The following is a 16,957-nucleotide window of genomic DNA, read 5'->3' on the forward strand; positions in this document are numbered from 1 at the left end:
AAATTCACTTCTTCGGCTCTTGCAGGAGGCCTCCGTTCCTCACCATCTGGATCTCTCCAGAGGGTTGCCCATGACCTGGCATCTGTCTTCCTCCAAAACAAGTAATGCAAGAGTCATATGGCCAAGATGAACCTAGTCTGAGAAGCCTCACAGCTCCCCTGGCCCACGGCTCTCATTAGAAGGGAATAGCTAAGTTCAGCCCACACCCAGGGAGAGGGAAAACTAAGGACCGCTTCTCGAAGAGAGGAGCACTAGAAAACTTTGTGATGGCAAATGAGTCTCTTTGGAGAAGCAGAAGGAAATTCCGGGTGCGAACGGCGCTTTCTAAGTCATTATAGGCACAGCTCTCAGGCATTCTCATCATATTTAGCTTTGTCCGTGTGATTTTCCTGCTCAAATGCCTTCATAGTCTTCCACTGACTGTACCCTATAGGATGAAGGCTAGAGTCTGTAGCGCGGATGTAATTCAAGGCATTCTGGGATCTCATGCTACCTTCCAGCCTTGCCTCCCAACTGCCTCTCTCCCTTTCCTGTGGATCGACCGAATGGAGCCATTTTTCTTCCCCCAGGCCTTTCCTTCTTGTTCCTTCTCCTAAAAATGCTCTTTCCTCCAATCTCAACATGTTCAAATCCTTCAAGTATCTGCCCAAACTATTTGTTCCATGGAACAGCCCCATCTCAGTCAGTGACCATAAGAGCTTCCTCTTCTGAATTCTGAGAGAGCTCATCCACACCTGTCTCCCAGCACGCCACCTTCCTCCTCATGTTAAAGCATCTCTATGCCTGTCATGTCTGCTCCACGGGTTCTTGGCTCCTTGGTGGCCTCCTCCCCTTGGTCACCATGTCCCTATCCCCCCACCCCAACCTTGGCACTGAACCTTGCACCTAGAAGTTCAGTAAGATTTTGTCCATTTCATTTGCACCCTAAGGACACAAATTAGAACAAAAAATAAGGGGAGCTTTGCAATCTGTGGCTTTTTTTTAATGATAAAGTAATTTCGCAAAATTAAACAAGAAAAAGCTTTGCGGATGTTTGGAGCACGGACTGTGATGGAGCAAGGATCGATGTAGTCAGGTTTGTTCCAGGCTGTTGCAGAGGTCTGATGCAGACCTGGACTAGGGGGGAGCCGTGGAGTCCGAAGTGGGTAGATCTGAAGTAGGCTTTTAGAGCAGACCTGATGACAGAATTTGCCTTAGTGTTGGAGGGGGGTGGGCAGCACAGAATCGGAGCTAATGGCCCCATTTCCTGCGGGTAGAAGACTACAGAAGCACCACATTTGGGGCACTCTTGCAGATGTGGAGATGTCCACAGGGAAACCTAATGGTAAGGCCACCGAGGGAGAGTTAGGTCAGTTCGATCACAGGAGACACAGGACTGGATACATGTGGGAGTTCTCAGCATCTAGATGGTTTTAAGATGTGGGATGGGTGAGATTCCCCCAGGAAGGGAGTTGGAGCAGAGGAGGGTCCAAGCCTGGGTCCCGAGGACCTGCATGATCTAGACAAATGATCTAGACAGATAGAGGGACATCTCAGGGGGACACTTCTGAGAAGGAAGAGCTGAGGAGGCAGGTGGAGAACCAGGAGAGGGTTGCGTCGGATGCAGAGAAAGGATAGTATTTGGAGAAGGGAGTTATCTGTGCCTGTTACTTCTGCACCACCAACCAGGTGAAGATGGGGCCATGTTTCTGGAGAGGGCAAGCTGTTGACATGGGCCGGTGTGGTTCAGTGGCATGAAGGAGACAAGACAGACAGGAGTGGGTTGAAGCAAGAAAGCAAAATGAAGAACGTAAACATTTGGGTGTTCGTTGTACACTAACTGGTAAGACACTCACTGGTAAGACCCTGCACTCCCCCCACCCCCGCCGCATCTCGCCTGCTAACGCTCTCCCACATATCTGCTTTGTCCTCACACCTGCCGCCAGTTCTCAGCCACTGTCCAGTCCCACCTGGACCTGCCCAACAGCATCCTTGCTCGTCCCCAAACCTCTACTTTGCTCCTTCACATCCTTCCTCCACCGCAGCCAGAATGACCTTCGGAAAACCCTCTACCTGATCCCCGTCACTCTTGTGTTTCAAAGCTTTCCACGGTCACCCATTACTCTGGGGATAAAGTCCAAACTGCTTTCAAGTTTCCAGGTCCTCACCTGCCTCTCTTTCTCCCCCACCAAACCCCCTTTTCATGTCTGACCTCCAGCCATGTTTCGCACTGTGCTCCATTTTCTGTCCTCTATTCCAGACTGAAGTCTGGGATTAAACATAATTTCCTTAGGAAGATCTTCCTTGACCTCTCCTTGAGCCTGCTCCCCTCTACACTATCACCTGAGACCCGGTTTCTTTTCTTTTCTCTGTCATCAGTCCTAGATCAATGGGCTGTGTCTGTGGTTTATAGCCCTGAAGCCGCACAGAACACCAAGTGGGCACTCAGTAAGCAACTTCTTGAATGGATTAAGCGAAACCAACTTCTCCTTTCCGTAGAAATTCTCCACCAGAGTTTCTCTTAAACAGGAAAATATCCTCAACGACTTTATTTACTTTAAGTAAAGCAAGCTAATTTGGACATTTTAGATAAGGCTTTTCAAAAAACAACAGGCCAACAATATCTCAGGAGGCAAGACCTACAGACCCAATTATTCTAAATCATTGCGACTTATAGACTGAATGTGATGCTTTCATTAAAGGTTGTTTGTTAATCCATTTAATAATGAGTAACCTATTGAGGTTGAACGAGAGGTGAGTGAAATAATCCCTGATTCTGTAGGAGTAATTAGTCATACATATATTAATTTGCCGGCTTTCAAGTCAGGCACTATTTAAAAAAATATCCAGGAGGAGAAGCAGTAGGAGTTTAGTAGCCATCCACTCTTTGCAACATTTCCAAAAAGCAAGTGAAAACGAGCCCTGAAATAAGCCAACAGCAGGGGCACTCATTAACTTAATGCACTTTAATCTCATGAATAGAAGCTAGAGCTTGATTCATGAAATCCTGAGCCGCAGCCTTCCACCTCCAGCACCTGCAAGACATCTCCGCATGGGTGTTCTGACGGCACCAATTGGACGCACCCCAATCCGTACCCAAGTGAAATGCATTATGTTCTCCTATTTCCATGGCGTGCCACCCCATGCCCATAGGCTAGAGGTCTCAGCAACATCTTCCTGGGCCCGCTCCTCGGCCCCCCCGAAGATGTCAAGTTGCACATCCTGGGGACAGGCTTGCCCACTTCACCCAGGCTCCCTGGCTGGCCAGGTACCAGGGCCAGCGGCCTTTGCATTCCCAGGACACATGGCAAGCCTTGGCTCCTACACTGTTCGCTCCCTGGTCCAAGCTCCCTTAACTGCTTTTGTCGTATGACTCTCAGCTCAAATATAAGTTTCACAAAGAAGTCTTGTCTGGGGGTCCAAAGCTGGCATCTCTCCTAGTGTCCCGGAGCACTAACACTGTTGCCTTCTGGCGTTACTTTTGTTTGTGCCCTGTTCAGCTCCTTCACTAGAGCGCAGGCTCCTCCAGGACCGAGATCATGTCCAGCTTGTACACCAGTGAGCTGCAGGAGGAGCACCGGGCCCGATGATGGGGCACTCAATAAACAAGAGCTGAATGAATGAGAGAAGGAATGAATGAAATCACAGGTCCTGGTAAGCCCTCTGGAGACGGTCACCATTACCATTGCTCTGGAGCTCACGTCTCTAATGCTCTTCCTTATGGGTGCGTGGGCTTTATCTCTCAAAGCATCCAGTTCTGACGGTGTTAGCCTCCCTGCTCAAATCTTCCCATGATGATCAGCAGTCTGTCACTTTCATATCTCCTACTACCTGCAGGAAACCATGCTGTGGGCTTAAAAAGCATCATCTCAGTTATCCTTAACAACTACCCGACGAGGTAGGCCCTCTCTTCCAGGGCTGCATTATGACATTTGGAAGCACTTTTGCCCGTGTAGTCCCTTCTTCCATAAAGAAATATTTAGGATTAGGGGCACCTGGGTGGCTCAGTGGGTTAAAGCCTCTGCCTTCGGCTCAGGTCATGATCTCAGGGTCTGGGATCGAGCCCCGCATGGAGCCCCGCATCGGGCTCTCTGCTCAGCAGGGATCCTGCGTTCCCCCTCTCTCTCTGCCTGCCTCTCTGCCTACTTGTGATTTCTGTCTGTCAAATAAATTTAAAAAAAAAAGAAATATTTAAGATTATATATTACATGGTGTCAGTTCTTTTTATCAAATACACAAATATAACCCAGGCTGGACTCACCATTATACGACTTATTGATACTCCGATTTTAAAAGAAATGGAAACCGTTTCGTGGGCCCTAGACACTGTGCTCCATAAGTCAGCCCTGCTCTTGTGCCCAGTTGTCAGATGAGAAAACTGATGCTCTCGGGACCGGAAATCACACGGAAGAAGGAGCGCAGAGGGGCCCCGAACCCAGGTCAAGAGTGAGCCTGGTTTTAAACTTCTATCCGGAGCCAAAACTCCTGGGACCCACTCAGGCGGTGTCACTGGATCCTTTCGTGTAGTTAGTTCCATACTCCACGAGAGCCTGGAGCCACGAGCCTCCGGTCTCTCTCTAAGCTCCGCCCCCTCACCTAGGCCCCGCCTCCTCAGGCTCCTGCCCTACTCGGGGTGCCTGGAGCCACGACTAAGGAGCCGCTCTCTGGGCCCCACCCCCTCGTCCAGGCCCCGCCTCCGCCGACTCCCGCCCAACCCTGGGCGCCTGGAGCCACGACTAAGCAGGCGCTCTCTGGGCCCCGCCCCTTCCCCGGGCCCAGGCGCGCGGCCGCGGGAGGCGGGGCCGCGGGACCGCGCGTGCGCTTGCCCGCCTCCCCCGCCGGGCGCATGCGCTTTGCTCGCGCGCGCTCACGGGAGAGGATGGCGGGGCCCGCGCCGGGCGCCATAATGGACGAGGACTACTTCGGGAGCGCGGCCGAGTGGGGCGACGAGGCGGACGGTGGCCAGGTGAGGGGGAGCGCCGAGCGCCCCCGACAAGGACTGTTGGTCTCTGTCGCCGGCGGGCCGGCCCCGCCACCGCCGCGCCCGGCCCCGCTGTCGCCGTGTGGTCCAAGCACAGCGTGCCCCGCCCCCTCCCCGCCCCGGAGCGCGCCCCCTGCGCCCCCGAAGCGCCCGGCGCCTGCCTTCGCACCCGGGGCAGCGGGGCCAGCCCAGAGTGCCGAGGCCTCTCTGGGCCTCGGTTCCCTCCTCTGCAAACGAGTTGGGGCGGGGGCCGGGCCAGGGGGCCCCCTCCCCGGGGTCTGGGCCTCAGCGGTGCAGACCACCCGGTCGTGACCCGAGGGGCCCGCTGACCACTCTCCTGGGGCCCCCCTCAGTGCCAGGCGCCGGTGCTTCCTGGCCCCCAGACGCGGGTAGGGCGCAAATTCGAAGGCTTGGGCGCGGAGCCCCAAGTTTGAACAACTCAGATCTTTGACAAAGTCCCAAGTCAGCATCGTGAGGGGAAAAGTGGGACTCTGGTCTTTCTTCCACGTGTGTTGATGTTTGTAAACCATACCTTCCAGTGCTTTGGGCTGATTCAGTCAGTCCTTGGGTGAGGTGACACCCAAAGGATCTTCCATGGTTGACTTGGGTTTGGGTATGGAGGCGTCGTCCCCACCTCCCCCCGAAACCGGGCTGGAAAATCAGAGCTGGGGGCTCCACCCCTGCCAGTGTGGCCCAGGCTTCCTGTAATCCGAAAACCCACCCCAGGTGCGTGTTCCAAAGGCAGCTTCTCGGTCCCTCCTGGGGGACCGTACAGCTGGCCTGGGGGGAGTCTAGGGGTCTGCTTGTTCACAGGGGCCAAGGTCAGGAGTGGGAAGTACTGAACTCACGTTTTGAAGGAAGAGGGGATGCCGTGGGGTGTGCGCCACTGGGGGGGCCAGGGGCACAGGGAGGGCCTGGGAGCGGAGGTTCAGACATGCAAGGATGGGTGTTGTGTTCCTGGCTGAAAGGAGGCCTGTGTGGTGAGCTGCCCGGTGGACGCGGTGGCAGGAGGTTCTGCAAGGGAACACGTTCTGAAGGGCCTTTGATGGTTGCTGACAAGTGTGACTTGTTCGGGAGTTTGGGGCAGGGAATGAAGCCACAAGATTTGTGTGTTTGGAGGCTCTCAGTAGGGTGGATGGAGGCAGATGTAGCCGGGAGCCTGTGCCAACGAGGCGCTTCCCCGCGTTGTCTCCTTCCACTCCCGAGCTTTCCAGTTGGGGGTTCATCTGCTCATTCTGTAAATGAGGAACGTGAGGCCAAAAGCGCGAGGGACCCGCTCAAGGTTGCGAAGCCAGTAAACGGACGGATGGGGATCCGGCCCAGGCCCTTTCGTCTCCACTACCACTTGATCGAACTGCGGGACCACCAGCGTGATGGCCTCATGCATCCTGTTCAGAATGTCCGGTTACTTGACACATTGAACCTTCAAGTTACAGAGTGTCACAGCGGAGGCATAGCAAAGGGCCGGCAAGATCCGTGCCCTCACTTTGTAGCCTGATAGTCTGGTTAATGCCCTCGCTTAGGCCGCTAGGAATGGCAGGAGGTTGGGGAACTTTAATCATGATCAGAATTGAGTGCACTGACCCTCATAGGCTCTTGGTGATGAGAGGGGTTCACTTCATGTTCATTCTCACTGCTTGGAGGAGGAAGAGGAAGTCAAGAAACGGGTGACGTGAGCTGGCTTTTGAAAGATGGTGGTAGGTCAGTTTTGTGACACAAATTCTGTTCAGGTGATGCCATGTTACTGTATTTGAGAGGCGGGAAGATTGCGGAGGCTACAGCGGTCCTAAATCCAGATGCTAGAAGCTAAGAGCTGTTGAAATGCAGAGTTCAGTCTGGCTTCAGCTTGCCGGTGGGGACTGGCAGGAGGTGAGGCTGGCCAGGTGACCAAGTGAAAGGTTCAAGTCGTGCTAGAGGTTGGATATCTTTTCTGCAGGAGACTGGGAACTTGAAGCAAGAGAGAGATGTCGGATTTGTGGTTTATGAAGACTGTTCTGTTGTGGCATCCGTACGGAAGACAGCTAAAAGGAAGGAACGGGACTGAGCCATTAGGGGCCTGTTGCTATTGCAAGCGACGCACAAAGTAAGGAATGGCAGAGACGGGAAGAAGGGCCAGATCGGGTAGATGTGTGGGAGACAGAATTGGTAGGTCTTTGTGATGGGGTGTCAGGGTGGAGTGAGGGAGCAGAAACGGAGGGCGACTCCTAGCTTTCTGGGTTTGGGGTAGATGATGGAATCCTTTACTAAAATACAGGTTGTAGGAAGATCTGTTGAGGGGTCAGTTTTGGACCTCATGAGTTTGGAGAACTGGTGGGCACCAGGATGGAAACGAGAAGAGGCTGCTGACACTTGGGTCTGGAGCTCGAGAGAGAGAGACCAGGCTAAACTCTACATTATGAACGGGGAGGCGGCATTATGCAAGAGAAGATGCGGAAGAGTGTAGGGCCCAGGAAAGAATCCCAATATACAGACACCCAGGGATGAGTCTCAGGGGAAGGCCAGCCTTCCTTCACAGCCTTGCTCGAGGCTCCCCAGACAAGGAAGGTCTGAGAGAAGACCCCCAGTCTGCAGAGACGGAACCTGTTTCCAAATGGGTATCTGCAGAATGTTAGTCTAGACCAGGAGTGGGCAGATTTTTCTGTAAAGGGCCGGACAGTAAATATTTTAGGCTCTGCAGGTCCCTGTCACAAATGCTTACTCTCCCGTTACAGGGGAAAGCAGCCATGGACAGTATGTAAAATTAAAAAAAGTTTTTTTAATGGGTATGGCTGGGTTCTAATAAAGCTTTATTTACAAAAGCAGAAGGATGGGTTTTGGCCCTGAGCTGGAGTTTGCTGATTCCTGGTCCACGTCTTACCCCGTTATGTCAGTCACCTGGAGGTTGGTCTCCTGGTTTGGGAAGTCCTTTGGCAGAAAAAGCGGTATCTTGTCTTATATGGCCCAGGTGTCCTGGTGACAAGGACAGTGCTCAGTAGAGAGTAAGTGTTAACAAAGCATCTGCTTGTTCGTTGGGACGTCAGCGTTCGTGCTGGACGGACCTTGACGTCATCACATCACCACCCAGCTTTGTTCTGAGATGCGGTGACTTGCCCAAGATTGTTTCCACCCAGAACAGGGACTAGTCTCCAGCCAGGCCTGCCGCTGCGAGGCGGGTCTGTGACCTTCACTTTCTAACAGTGTATTGATGGCTTATACCTTCAGGAATGGCTTCATCAGCCTTTGTCGGAGGGAAGCATTAAAGGGCACGTATGAAATAGTCGTTGTGAACACAATAACTAGTATCTATTGAGTTCTTCCTAAATGTCAGGTACTCTGCTCAGTTCTTCCAGAAATTGGATTACGGAGTCCTTACAACAGACGGATGGGAGCAGTCACTATTATTACCTTTAAAGAGGAGGAAACGGCCACCCCGCTAGCTTAGGTGACTCGTGTGGCCACTGTGCACACGTGTGCCCGGGGGCACAAGCCAATCCGTTTTCGTCGCCGCCCCTTACTTGTCCCGTCCGCTTCATGAGACTGTCACGAAAGTTGACGAAATGATGTGTATGCGACACTTTCAAAAGGGACAGGGTGATGCGGATTTAAGGTGAGATTGTGGGATTCTTGTGTTAATGAAAAAATCGCTTGGCTGTTTTTACCACCAGCAGGAGGATGATTACGGAGAGGGAGAAGACGACGCAGAGGTCCAGCAAGAATGCCTGCATAAGTTCTCTACCCGGGATTACATAATGGAGCCCTCCATCTTTAACACTCTAAAGAGGTGTGTGAGAAAAGGCACTGGTATGGGGAGGAGGCTGGGGGCAACTCAGATCCGGAGACAGTGTGCGAAAGTGAGAGAGTAATGTGGTCTTGGAACAGAAGGCTGCTAGTCCCCCTCTCCCCTTTAAAAATCTGAATATCCTAGCTGTCTTGTCACTCAGATGAATGTAGACCATGCCCGTCTACATTCATCTGATGCCATGGCTTTTCTGTTACCTTTTCCAGGTATTTTCAGGCAGGAGGGTCTCCGGAGAACGTTATCCAACTCTTATCTGAGAACTACACAGCCGTGGCCCAGACCGTGAACCTGCTGGCTGAGTGGCTCATTCAGACAGGTGCTTTGTGGGTGGCCCCCTTCCTGGCTGGCCGCTTCCCCTCCCTGCCTTTCTTATAGACCTTTGCTTCGTTGTCATGCTGGTAAATTGGAAAGGCCTTGTTTGCTTTCCTGGTTTTTAAGACTTCCGTGGGTCGGAACTGAACTTCTTACCCGTCTTCATCGGCTTGATTCTTATCTTTGATTCAATAATTGAGGTTTACAGAAAGCCTGCAAATGTGATTCTCATTGAGCTATTTGCCGTACCATGTTGTAGAATTGCAGGATTATACGGTATGTGTTCAGTGTGTCATTTTTAAGAGATCTGTTATAGTCGGTGTAGTTGATGGATAACATAGGACTGGGTATGATTGTGGCTTTTTGTTCATATGATCGAGGCAGAGCCTGCAAGTCCACCGAGCGGGGTGAGGACGGCAGCAGGGGGTCAGGTTGCCCGGCAGGCAGGCGGCTCATTGCTGCCACAGCGCTGAGAGACGCTGCGCCTCTCGTGGCTGCCCTCTGCTTTCTCCCGCCGCGGAGGGTCTGTCTCTCCATCCTCCCGCCTGTCCGTGTTGGCAGTTTGTCCTTGTCCTTACCGACGCTCCCAAGATGCCGTGCTCCTTTCCGTGTAGGCCGACATCCTGCATGTTCCACCCTGTGCTCCTTTCTGAGTCTTACCACTGAATATGTAACGAACAGTAATTTTTATGAGACGTCCCAGCTTCCAAGTGGTGAGAAGCAGTTCTATGGTCCTGGGTTCACCTGCAGAGTTCCAGCCTGTCTCCTTTTCCCAAAGCAGAGCAGCGGGCCGGGGCCTTGCCGTTTCCCACCTGATTGTTTTCATTTTCTTGCAGGTGTTGAACCTGTGCAGGTCCAGGAAACGGTGGAAAATCACTTGAAGAGTTTACTGATCAAGCATTTTGACCCCCGCAAAGCAGATTCTATTTTCACTGAAGAAGGAGAGGTGAGGAGTCTGTCTTTGTTCTCTAATCCCGGTTCCTGGGACCTTTGGCTCGTTCCACGTGTACAGTGGAGCGTGCTGTGTTACGTGAGTCATGTGAACAGTTGGGTCCCAAAATCAGGGTGTGAGACGAGCCACATCGCGTCAGAGCTGTGCTCTCCGTGCTCTCCGCAGCGTGGGGCGCTCTCGCGAGCCGAGCGGCGCCCAGGCAGTGATGTGGGGAGGAGGAGGAGCGGACTCTCCGGCACGGGCTGAGACACCAGGATGGGGTTCCGCGTGTGGGAGATGATGGGGGAGTGTGTGGGTGGGGAGATGAGCAGGGGTGGGGGGCTGTGATGCAGAGGGGCCTCCCGAAGGCAGGACAGAGGGAAGGAAGTTTGGGGGCGAAGAACCCGAGGCGACGGTGCTGCTTCAGGAAGTTTCCGCAGTGCCAGTGGGGCGTCTTCCACCACCTTCCCCGTAACTGAGCCGCAGGTGTCCTGGGCACAGGCCTGCCCAAGGAGCCCTGCCACACTCGGGAAGCCTGGTGTTGGACACATGGGAGGTGGACCCAGAGTCAGCCCGTGGGTCTGTCAGTCACACAGGAGGGGAGCTGTGGCCACCACACCTGGTGACGGATGAAACCACTGCGCTCCTGGAGTCTCCTCCTCCTGCCAGGGGCACGCAGACGGTGGACGTGCGTCACTCATGCGTCTGCTGCGGTCCCGCTCTCCGTGTGCCTCCCTAGACTCCTGTGTGTCTCCCAGAAGCACCTTCCGTGCACACTCTCGTGTGCAGCGGAGGCTCGCGGAAGCTGTGAGCGGGCCTTCAGGGCCCTAGCGCTGCAGCTTAGCCTCCCGGGTGGTGTCGCCGGCCCTGGGGCTGCTTCCTCTGCCGGGACTGCAGGGCGGGGGCCGGATGCTCTCGGGGGCCCTTCCCGCTGGAGCGCCCGACGACTGTTTATACGCTGTCATCTTCACTTAAGCCCGAGCTAGACCTTTTACGGTGCCGTCTGTTTGCTTGTCGGCAGACCCCGGCGTGGCTTGAACAAATGATCGCACATACCACGTGGAGAGATCTGTTTTACAAACTGGCTGAAGCCCACCCAGACTGTCTGATGCTTAACTTCACCGTGAAGGTAGGAAGGGCGCCAGGGTCAGAGGTGGAAGTGTTGGTGCGCGAGCGTTTGGGTGGGTGGGGAGGTGGTCCGCTCCTTCGCAGCGTCATACCTGCTTGTCTTGGTAAGGGTCTCCACCGCTTCACTAAGTCTGAACCGTTAGAAAGAAGAGCATAGAATATATATCTGTGGGGTTTTTGTTTTTTTTGTTTTGCTTCTTAAGGAATTTGTTGTTAAGTAATGTCCACACCCAGTGTGGGGCTCGAACTTACAACCCCAGGATCAGGAGTCACATGCTCTGCTGACTGAGCCAGCGGGGCGCCCCCGTGTCTGTGTTTTTGGATCAACATGAACTGTGTTTCAGAATTTGGCAGGAACATACTTACAGAGTCTGGTTGTACTGAGAGGAATCTTTAAGAATGCCCAGTTTGGGGTACCTGGTTGCCTCTTGGAGCACGTGACTCTCGATCTCGGGGACGTGAGTTCAAGCCCCACACTGGGCTCAGAGATTACTTTAAAAAAAAAGAAAAGAGAAGGAATGCCTGGTTTGTCTCCTTCACGTGACACAGGTAGAAACCGAGACAGGGTGGTCAGTCTGGGCCACAGGCCCGGTCAGTGGCAAGGCCGGGATCGGAATAAAGGTGTGAGAGCCGCGAGCAGCGCTTGCCCGGCCCCTCCCCGCAGACACCGCGGGCGAGCTTCCTGCGTGGTGCGCTCACTGCCGTTGACGCGCGGTTGGCTTCTCGTCTTTGTGTTGTAGCTTATTTCCGATGCCGGGTACCAAGGGGAGATAACCAGCGTATCCACAGCCTGCCAGCAGCTGGAGGTCTTCTCCAGAGTGCTCCGCACCTCTCTAGCTACGATTTTGGATGGAGGAGAGGAAAACCTTGAAAAAAATCTCCCTGAGTTTGCCGTAAGTCCTTTATTTTGCGTATCTCAGACTAGAAGGAGGCTGCTTTGAACCATGCCCATTCAGACATGAATGAAATGCTTCATCCCTGTGGACGGCGTGGAGGTCACAAGGCCCATCCCGGCATAGCTAATTTGCGTTTGCAGAGGTTGGGGGTCGGGCTGTTTTGCCAGCGTTTGTCAGTGCTGCAGTCACGAAGCCCCAAACTCTCTTCCCTGCGATTTTCCAGAAAATGGTGTGCCACGGGGAGCACACGTACCTGTTCGCCCAGGCCATGATGTCGGTGCTGGCCCAGGAGGAGCAGGGGGGCTCCGCCGTGCGCAGGATCGCCCAGGAGGTGCAGCGCTTCGCCCAGGAGAAGTGAGAGCCGTGTTGTTGCCAGCCCTGGTCCTAACTCGGTGCTCCCCACGAAGTTCCCCCCACGCCGTGGTCCTAACTCGGTGCTCCCCACGAAGTTCCCCCCACGCCCCCCCTTGCCCCTTCTCCACAACCAGAGACTCGGGGTCCTCCTGTTTTGACAGATAAACTTCCTTTTATCTAGTACAGCCGGGAAAGTTGGGGTAATTTTCAGTAGCTGTAGAGAGCTTGTTTTCTGAAGTTTGGCTTTAATGAGTATTTTGCGAAGTAATTGATGATTGTTCAACTCACTGGATTTGTGAATTTGTGTTCTCATATACTAGGATTCATCAGTAGCAAATAATGGTGGTCCTGAAATAGTTATCCAGGAGTCTCCCTGTTACGCTGTAGTCTGTGTCTTACAGAACTAAATGAGCCCTCATGAGCTTTACTCTCCACTAACGGAGTCTTAATGACACGTTGAAAGTGTGTGGCTCCTTTTGGAAAGTCTGTGAGCTGCGTCCAGTCTTGCTTTTCCAGTTCGCTCTAAAGGCTGTTTTTATGGGTTGGTCAGGTTCCCAATGAATGACAGAAATACGAGAAACGGAGGGACCCAGACAGTCCCAAGTGTTCAGTATGAAAAGAGGAAGAAAAGAGGCAGAGGAGGAAGGAGAGGGCAGAGCAGGGCAGGGCACCGCCTTCTTAACAGTGGGATATATGCTTTTGTTCGTCAGAGGTCATGATGCCAGTCAGATCACACTAGCCCTGGGCACAGCTGCCTCCTACCCCAGGGCCTGTCAGGCCCTTGGGGCTATGTTGTCCAAAGGAGCCCTGAATCCCGCCGACATCACAGTCCTGTTCAAGATGTTTACAAGCATGGACCCGCCTCCTGTCGAACTCGTGAGTTGCTTTCATTCTAGTACTAAGGTGGGCACCCGCCAGGCCGCTTGGAGGGTTACTCTGCAGAGCCCGTGTTCCTCTCCAGTCCCCGAGGACAAACCCGTGTTGAAACGTTTCTGTTCTTGTCCGCATCCTTCCGCATCACCCCCTCAGCCCTGCCGCACACTGGGACACCTGCTGGGTTGAGCATGGGAGGGTGCGAGCGGGCAGCCCTCGCTGCTTCACAAGCCTATGTGGACTTACCTGACCTCTCTTTCGTGCGCTCCTTTCCAATGATGCCGTGTGTCCCTCAGATTCGGGTGCCAGCCTTCTTGGACCTGTTCATGCAGTCGCTGTTCAAGCCGGGGGCCAGAATCAACCAGGACCACAAGCACAAGTACATCCATATCTTGGCCTATGCGGCAAGCGTCGTTGAGACCTGGAAAAAGGTACTGTCAGTTCTGAGAATTCCTGGGCTTTTCGGGAGACAAGGAGCTTCGTCTCTGGTATTATTTGGGGATTTGGGCTGTAAGAAGTGATGTGAGTGTCAGAAACATCTAGTGTTCATGCATGAAATAGTCAAAGTGCTGAGTTTTCAAGGAAACGTGCGTGGCGTCTGTAACACGTGTTCAGACCGGAACGGCAAGTGCAGCCCGAGAAACCGAGCAGGTCTCCCTCAGCCCCAGGCCCCGCCGCCCTGTCTTGTTTCTGGAAGCCGGCCGACCGTGGAGTGCGGTGGCTGAGTTGACTCGCGACTCCAGGGATGGGAAGGGGTCTGCGGGGAGAGGTGGCTGGTAGCAGATCACCCCCCGCCCCCGTGCAAAGCCACGCATGCCATCGGGATTCACGGGCTCTCGTGTGTGTTCTCAGAACAAGCGCGTGGGCATCAACAAGGACGAGCTGAAGTCCACGTCCAAAGCCGTGGAGACCGTTCACAACTTGTGCTGTAACGAGAACAAAGGGGCCTCGGAACTGGTGGCGGAGCTGAGCACGCTCTACCAGTGCATCAGGTGGGCGACACCCAGCCCGTCCGGACTGGGTCCTTCTGGGGAGAGTGGTGTGGGTTTCCATTTTATGAAAAGCTCAAAAAAGTGATAAGAAAAGCTTCAGAGATACTGATTTTATGTATTTTTTTTTTTTTTTAAAGGTGTATAGGTCTGTGTATTGGTCTGTTTTAGCAGCAGGAGTAATTGTCAGGTGCTTCCCTGCCAGAAGTCTGTTCGTAAATTAGCCCCAGAAAAAGGAAGACCCACCAGTATTACAAAAAGTGCTTGGAAGGGAAGGGTCTGTTTACAGTACACATTAGCCCTACCCGGTGTTGCTTAGCTGAAAGGGACTTGTGACCATAGCAGTGGTTAGAATCGCTCACAGATAGGGCGAGCCCTTGGGCATTGGAGTCTTTCCCCTGGTGATTTGTGCTCGGGACAAGGAAAGAGTTTGCTAAACGGAACTTCAGCGCAATCCAAGCTCCCTGAGTGTTTTGCATCAATGATCTTGTCCTTCTCTACCAATAAAGTGGGGGCACCTGGGTGGCTCAGTTGGTTAAGGGACTGCCTTTGGCTCAGGTCATGATCCTGGAGTCCTGGGATCGAGTCCCACGTTGGGCTCCTGCTCGGCAGGGAGTCTGCGGCTCCCTCTGACCTCCCCACCCCTTCTCATTCTCTCTCTCTCTTTCTCAAATAAATAAAATCGTTTTTAAAAAGCCCAATAAAGTGGTTTGAAGCCAGCCGGTAAGGGAGCTGGGGTTCTCGTACCGTGTCGAGAGGATGCTCCCTCCGCAGACTGTCTCACAAGCATCTCCCTGGCCGGGCGTATTGGCAGTGACCTGCTGGGATGGACGGCCTGGCGGCGGTTTTTTAAACCTGCCCAACCATTTAGTGTTGGTGTTTTTTGTTTGGGGGGGGGGGTTTGTTGTTGTTTTAAACTCCATGTAGAGGAAGCATTGTGCCTTACTTGTGCCTCTAGGTTTCCCGTGGTAGCCATGGGGGTGCTGAAGTGGGTGGACTGGACCGTGTCTGAGCCCAGGTACTTCCAGCTGCAGACCGACCACACCCCGGTGCACCTGGCCTTGCTGGATGAGGTAGGAGGGTCGCGGGGCTCGGGGCGGCAGTCTGTCTGTCTCTTGTCCTGCTCGAGCCTGTCCTGCCGGGACGTCTGCTGAGTCCAGGAGCTGCTCTGTACAGGGCCGGCCGCTTTCTACTCCCCATGAGGATTTTCCTTTTAAGGAACTAGTCGTACTGGCTCCATAGATGTCCAGTCGTCAGCAAGGGCTTTGAAAGGGTGCGGAACGGCGCAGCAGCCAACGGGCCCCCGGGCTGGGTGCCGAGACCGCCGTCCCGGGCACGCACCCAGAGCCGGCTGGGACCGGGCTGCGGGTGCTCCACACTGAGGGGAGCCCGGGGCGCCAAGCGCAGGGCTCAGGCGGCTCCCTCCGGTGTGTCTCTAGATCAGCACCTGCCACCAGCTCCTGCACCCGCAGGTCCTGCAGCTGCTCGTGAAGCTTTTCGAGACGGAGCACTCCCAGCTGGACGTGATGGAGCAGGTGAGCCGGCGGCCCCGGGCGTCGTGGAGGCGGGGACAGGGCCCGCTCTCACGGACCCGTCCGCCCGCTCTCGTAGCTGGAGTTGAAGAAGACCCTGTTGGACAGGATGGTTCACCTGCTGAGTCGAGGTTATGTCCTTCCTGTTGTCAGTTACATCCGGAAGTGCCTGGAGAAGCTGGACACTGACATCTCGCTCATTCGCTATTTTGTAACTGAGGTCAGCAGGGCGCCGTTTGTTTCCTGTTTCATACCTTTAACACCCACCGTGCCTTTGGGCTTAAATCTAGTTCATTTTGTCCCTGACTCTGAGAACTGTGCTTTCTGGTAATCGTGGTGATGGCGGCGATTAGATACCAGCCCCTCCCGCCTGCAGGAGCCATTTCCTGTGATTTACCTCATCACCACCTGACCGTCTTAGTGCCGGAGACCCTCTTGTCACCGGGAAGCGGAAGGGGTGGGGAGGGGAGCTGGTTCTGTCCCAGCCGACTGCCATTTGATCAGGTGTTGGTGGGACGATGCTCAGGGGCTGTGCGGGGAGTGAGCCAGTGTTCTCGCCTCCTAGGTACTGGATGTCATCGCTCCTCCGTACACCTCTGACTTTGTGCAGCTTTTCCTCCCCATCTTGGAAAACGATAGCATCGCCGGGACCATTAAAACGGAAGGGGAACATGACCCGGTGACAGAATTTATAGGTAGGGTTGCCACGCGTGTCCCTTTGCTACCACGTTAACGGTTGTTGTTCACCTCCTGTTTCTAACCCTGTGCCTGTTGTCCTCTTGTCTGTGAAAGCACACTGCAAGTCCAACTTCATCCTCGTGAACTAATTTAGAGTGTCCTCCCGAGCTGACCCAGAATGTTCCGGGAGCCCAGCAGCGGGAGAGTGCTTCCAGAAGCTCTTGCTGAAGAGGCCAGTCCACATCGTGGGACTGGGCTGTGGAGGGAGGAGGTGGGTGACTGTTCGTACGGCGGCTAGTGCAGATGGCTCCCCCGAGTCGGAGCTGCCCCCATGCCCCGCTGACCGCATTCCTTGCCCCCAGCACAGGAGCTGGGTCCCTCCTGCGGTGGCGGGGAGCTCAGAACCTCAGATGTAGAGGAACCACCTTCCCCGGTGACTCTTCTCACAAGAACTCGGTTAATTGATCTTTTATTGTCTTAATTTTCCAAGAATAAATGAAAAAGCCTTTCTCTGGATTGGCAGGTG

General features: G+C 54.0%; 1 protein-coding gene and 1 long non-coding RNA gene across 3 annotated transcripts in view; one reads left to right on the forward strand and one right to left on the reverse strand.

Moving 5' to 3' along the window:
- Positions 1 to 13,581, reverse strand: part of LOC123926713 — a 46,430-nt gene extending 32,849 nt beyond the window's left edge. Inside the window, exon 1 of the long non-coding RNA XR_006815302.1 lies at positions 13,479 to 13,581. This is a non-coding gene — a long non-coding RNA (uncharacterized LOC123926713). The remainder of the gene's footprint in view (positions 1 to 13,478) is intronic.
- On the forward strand, positions 4,804 to 16,947 carry NELFCD (negative elongation factor complex member C/D). 2 transcript variants are annotated; one of them, XM_045980730.1, is made up of 15 exons: positions 4,804 to 4,945; positions 8,605 to 8,720; positions 8,945 to 9,054; positions 9,887 to 9,996; positions 11,003 to 11,110; positions 11,850 to 12,002; positions 12,229 to 12,359; positions 13,070 to 13,235; positions 13,529 to 13,663; positions 14,085 to 14,224; positions 15,180 to 15,294; positions 15,661 to 15,756; positions 15,833 to 15,973; positions 16,319 to 16,448; positions 16,546 to 16,947. In XM_045980730.1, the coding sequence occupies exons 1-15, from the start codon at positions 4,826 to 4,828 to the stop codon at positions 16,578 to 16,580; spliced, it is 1,806 nt and encodes a 601-aa protein (XP_045836686.1). In that variant the 5' UTR covers positions 4,804 to 4,825; the 3' UTR covers positions 16,581 to 16,947. The 2 variants fall into 2 exon arrangements, with proteins under 2 accessions (XP_045836686.1, XP_045836687.1); XM_045980731.1 differs by having other exon boundaries at positions 4,843 to 4,945; positions 8,608 to 8,720.
- The last annotated feature ends 10 nt before the right edge of the window (positions 16,948 to 16,957 follow it).

The sequence above is a fragment of the Meles meles genome, chromosome 16 (assembly GCF_922984935.1).
Source record: "Meles meles chromosome 16, mMelMel3.1 paternal haplotype, whole genome shotgun sequence".
Classification (NCBI taxonomy): domain Eukaryota; kingdom Metazoa; phylum Chordata; class Mammalia; order Carnivora; family Mustelidae; genus Meles; species Meles meles.